This window comes from Prunus persica, chromosome G7, assembly GCF_000346465.2.
Source record: "Prunus persica cultivar Lovell chromosome G7, Prunus_persica_NCBIv2, whole genome shotgun sequence".
Classification (NCBI taxonomy): domain Eukaryota; kingdom Viridiplantae; phylum Streptophyta; class Magnoliopsida; order Rosales; family Rosaceae; genus Prunus; species Prunus persica.
Window position 1 is genome coordinate 2,279,109 of NC_034015.1, and position 4,496 is coordinate 2,283,604.

General features: G+C 39.7%; 2 protein-coding genes across 2 annotated transcripts in view; one reads left to right on the forward strand and one right to left on the reverse strand.

Moving 5' to 3' along the window:
• LOC18770850 overlaps positions 1-831 on the forward strand; it is a 2,370-nt gene extending 1,539 nt beyond the window's left edge. Inside the window, exon 3 of the mRNA XM_007203758.2 lies at positions 577-831. Coding sequence (XP_007203820.2) covers positions 577-638 — 62 coding nt within the window. The 3' untranslated portion in view covers positions 639-831. The remainder of the gene's footprint in view (positions 1-576) is intronic.
• Positions 928-3,761, reverse strand: LOC18769256 (protein PNS1). Its single transcript, XM_007202800.2, has 3 exons — positions 2,819-3,761; positions 1,462-2,607; positions 928-1,364 (listed from the first exon to the last, which is right to left on the reverse strand). The coding sequence occupies exons 1-3, from the start codon at positions 3,041-3,043 to the stop codon at positions 1,230-1,232; spliced, it is 1,506 nt and encodes a 501-aa protein (XP_007202862.2). The 5' UTR covers positions 3,044-3,761; the 3' UTR covers positions 928-1,229.

Sequence of the window (4,496 nt, forward strand, 5' to 3'; positions counted from 1 at the left end):
GGTAACGACAGCCGTGGCTGGGGGGGGTGTGTTTGTGTGGTTTAACCTTACCACCTTCTGACTAAAGAGCCAAGGACAAGTTAGTTGTTTGTTTTTGTCAATTCTTGTTCATAACAGACAACTAATTTTCTATAGAAGGTAGGATCAGTAGTAACATCTTGTCATTTTTTCATGTTATTGTGTATTATATATACTTAGGCTCTATCATTCTCTTCCAAATTTCTCCCCGAAGTGAGGTCAAACGGAGAAAGATCACAACTTTGTCTTCATGGATTGTTACTATGTTTGAAATGAGTTATGCATAATATCGTAATTTGAAGGCCAAGCAGTCTTGAGCTAGAATGGATGTTCTCCACAAGTTATTGAATTCTAGGTATCTATAGGTAGGTTCAGAATTTTTTTGAATTTTGGTAGACTCTTTTCTTATGTGATTGTTTGATTTGGATGAGTGAAATTTTATAGTTGATGATAGCCGTTTAAGAAGAAAGAGATGGCCCCACTTGATTGTCAATAATACATAGTATTGATTATATAAGACGAATGATAATATGCTAATGCTATAATTATTTCATGTAGGTTGTGGGGGAACCGGTAACATTATGTGTTCAGAATGCGGTGGCCGTGGCCATTTAGGATGATCTACTGGTTCGCTTATCTTCTTTCCTTGGATTTGTTGCATGTGCAAGTAACTTGTATCATAGACATAAAGCCTTCTCGTATTCTTTGGTTCATGGTGGCTGATTCTACGATAAATCTGTATTCAAGTGTAACAGTAATGTATGTGATTCATTTAGTTTTGGCAATGCTATTCTCCCTCAGATTTTATGCGCTCTTTATCATGTTGAAATTCTCAGAACTGCATATGCTTTACAGACAAACAAGCATCAGAGTTGCCTTCAGCAAATTAAGCTTAAAAGATAAATAAAGGGAACTTCAATGTAAACCTGTTGTCTTTTGCTAAAATTTGAACCTATATACAAGAACGAAAGTTACAAGTTTTCATGTAGTATAACCAACAGAATAAATGCTAGGTCGTAAATTCCATGGTCTGGTAAAGATAGAGTCTAAGATTATGGACATATACAAGCCAAAAAGTTACTAGTTTTTATGTTTAGCAGCATCTTATCTCTTGTGGTACGTTCCTATATATCCATCTTGAATGATTTGAGAATGAGTCTTTAGTCCAACTGCTCCTGAGATAGGCATGACTTGTTAATATCTTGCGATTGTTATGCTTGAAATCTCTGGAGCTCATCAAGGCGAACGGGGATGGTCGAGTCAAAGCGAACGCTCTCTGGATTTTCTGCATAAGCCACATAGTAAGACGAAACACATGCTTGGGGCCATGCCATAGCAATCCTACACTGAAATTACAGACATCAAAGCCAAAGTCAGAAGACATCAAGGTATTGATATTTGTAAGGTTATGGGCAAAGAGGATGTACAGCTAGAGTTATTTACCATGAAATAGCCGATGAAGAATGCATAGATTGAAACTTCTGCAGCATAGCTCTTATGAATCGCAAGAGCCCAAGTTCCACTCGCTAGGCTGCATATTGCACCTGCTGCCACCCCAGAAAGAAAGCAGAATGATCCTGTGAGATCCAAGTCGATTAATTCTTTTAATCCTGCACTCCTGAACATCTCCCAAGTATCTGATGATGCCTGCACGAAGCCCTTATCATACGCCCCGACATGCACAAAACCCCACCGGTTCCCATACATTACCAGCGTTGAAGCCATTCCTGCATAACAGTTGGCACATGAAAACAGAAACTCGTCGGTATCCCCTGCAACCAATTTCATGCCTCGGGCAGAGCCCCGAATAACCCCGAGAACTGGAACCAAGATGGAGCCAATGCAGATACTCCCCATCAAGTGCTTAAGTGTGTCGCGGAAAGCCTTAGGTGTGTCAATATCTGTTCCCCATGCAAAGTGCATGTACTTGATGCGTGAGACAGTAACAAGAAGTATGTTCTTGATTACTTGCATAGTCCATGCCATGCTCAGCAAGATTACTGAGTGGAACAGCACATTCAAACTACTTCTGGTGGCAGTGGCTCTTCCAATGCCAGACACCAAGAAACATGAGTAAAGAATGCTGATGGAAATTGACTGAAGGACTAACATGGTAGTTTTAGCAGGAGGGAAAGCAGTGGAAACTGATAAAATCCGGATGGCATATTCAAAACGGGGACTGACCCAACAGGCATACAGGGATTGAATGAGGGCACAAATGACTGCAACCACGCCTGCGGCCAAACTTTGAGCAGAACCTACAGATACAAGCAGTACACCGACTGCGCAGGTTAACAAAGGGCTAAGCCAAAAGGCAGCCTTGATAGCTTTAGAAGGGCTTGAGCCAGTGACCCATTGCCATATGAAAGCAACAATTGCAGAGCAGGCTGTTGAAGTGAGCAATGGAGGATAAAACTTGAGGGGTTGAAAATGGTGATTGCGAGAGGTGGAGATGAGGCCATACAGTGTAAGGAAGACGACGAAGATGGCAATGAGGATCAAGTGCAAGTAAAAAAGAATTGTAAAGAGCCTCCTGAGGAATTTCCCAGCCGTGGCTGTCTCAGTTGGAATGATGCTAGGCTCTTGTGCCTGCATCCACAGCAAATCAATTGGATATATTAATCAACAAGAAAGTCAACTGGTGAAGTTCAAAGATAAACCAAATTGGTACTGGAAAATTAGATTGGAAAGAGGGAAATTGCAAGGAATTTGAAAAGGGGAGAAAAGAAAGACGAACAAGAACAAGAAAGAAACAAGAAATGGGTGAAAGAGTTGAGAGAGCCGAGAAAGAAATAAGAACCTTGATGTGGTTGGTGAATGAAGGCCTATCTTCTTCTTCTTGAACTTCTCTTTGGATGTTCTTTGAAGTTGCACTGGTTGAATGAAGTTCCATCATTTGACCTTGTTGTTTAATATATATATATCTTGAATTTCTACAAGTTCCTTTGCCTCCAAGATTCAACAAAATGAGATGGATGGAAATTTCCCAGGTCCGAATTAAAAAAATGATATATACACTGTGCATTGAATTGACCAACTCTTAGACTCTCTCCAATTTGCTTGAGATTGATTAGCTTGTTGGTCACGTACTCTTTCTTTGCGTCATGCTTGGCTTTTAGTTTTGCTAATTAGGCAGCTCATCGCGGTGACGTGCTGAATTAGAGTTGAACTTCTGGCCCTGTGATTTCCCTCGTGAAGCGGTTGGGTTTTTTACTTTTTTCTTTTTTCTTTTTTCCCGGGAAAATCCGTTGAGGCTTTTCTGTTACTTTTTCTTCTTTATTTCAAAGAGGTGGAACACAAGGAATTACAAGTTGTTTGATCTGTTAAAAAGGAGAGATGTTTCTTTGGTTCAGCTGCTCATCACTTTGGCTGCAAATATAATTACAGGATTGCCCTTCAACTTGTAATTACACACTTCTTTTAAAATGAAAAAGAAAGTTACAAAGTATATCTGCGATGGTTGTCTTCTCGTAGCTAAACAGTAAGCAATTTGATTGGCTTCTAAAATTACCTGTTGGATGACTAAAAATGTCTAGAAATGGGTGAATAAGCCAATTTAAAATTATTCAGACAAAAAAAAAAACAAAAAACAAAAAAGCCAATTTAAAATTATAATCAATAAATAAAAATAAACTTCTATAATATGATTGATATGGCTTATCAATCCTGAAACGTGCTAAGCATAAAATAAAGGAACACGCAAAGAATTATTTTACGTGGTAAAATCCCACCTCTAGGATAAATCCACGGGACTCCTCAGTTCAAAACAAATCTACTATAGAACAATTATTACAAGAAGTACTCACACACTTATCCTAGACACATTCTAGATAATGTTTACCGACTTCGTCGTAACTCAACTTTTATCACGGGATGATATTTCAACACTCCTTATGTTGAACATAATATTGGTCACAATTGCTTCAAGCTCGCCGGAGACAAACCGCCACCACGGTTTTGGTGTCCTCAATCGTATGAGTCACCGAACATGCAAATAAATGCAATATAAATAATGAAAATATTATAAATCACCAAGTAAATATGGAACACTTGACCTGCTTTTGTTAGGAAATTTAGATGCTCAGCCAAAATATATAAAAGCTATATTTTTAACCTGGGCAGCACGTCCTATCTTTTTATAGACATATTCTCCTTTTTCAAGGGAATTGAATAAAGCCAAGAGATCAAATCTTGCCTAATCTGTAAGATCCCACATCAACCAACAGAGAGGGGGTGATGTGCCTTATATATGCACACCCGCATCCATCTAGCACGAAGCCTTTTGGGAGCTCACTGGCTTCGGAGTCGTAGAAATTCCGAAGTTAAGTGAGTTGGGGGCCAGAGCAATCCCAGGATGGGTGACCCACTGCGAAGTTGCTCATGAGCTCCTAGAAACAAAACCGTGCGGGCCAGAGAGGGGGGCCCAAAGTGGACAATATCGTGCTACGACGGAGCCGATCCTAGGGTGTGACAATTTG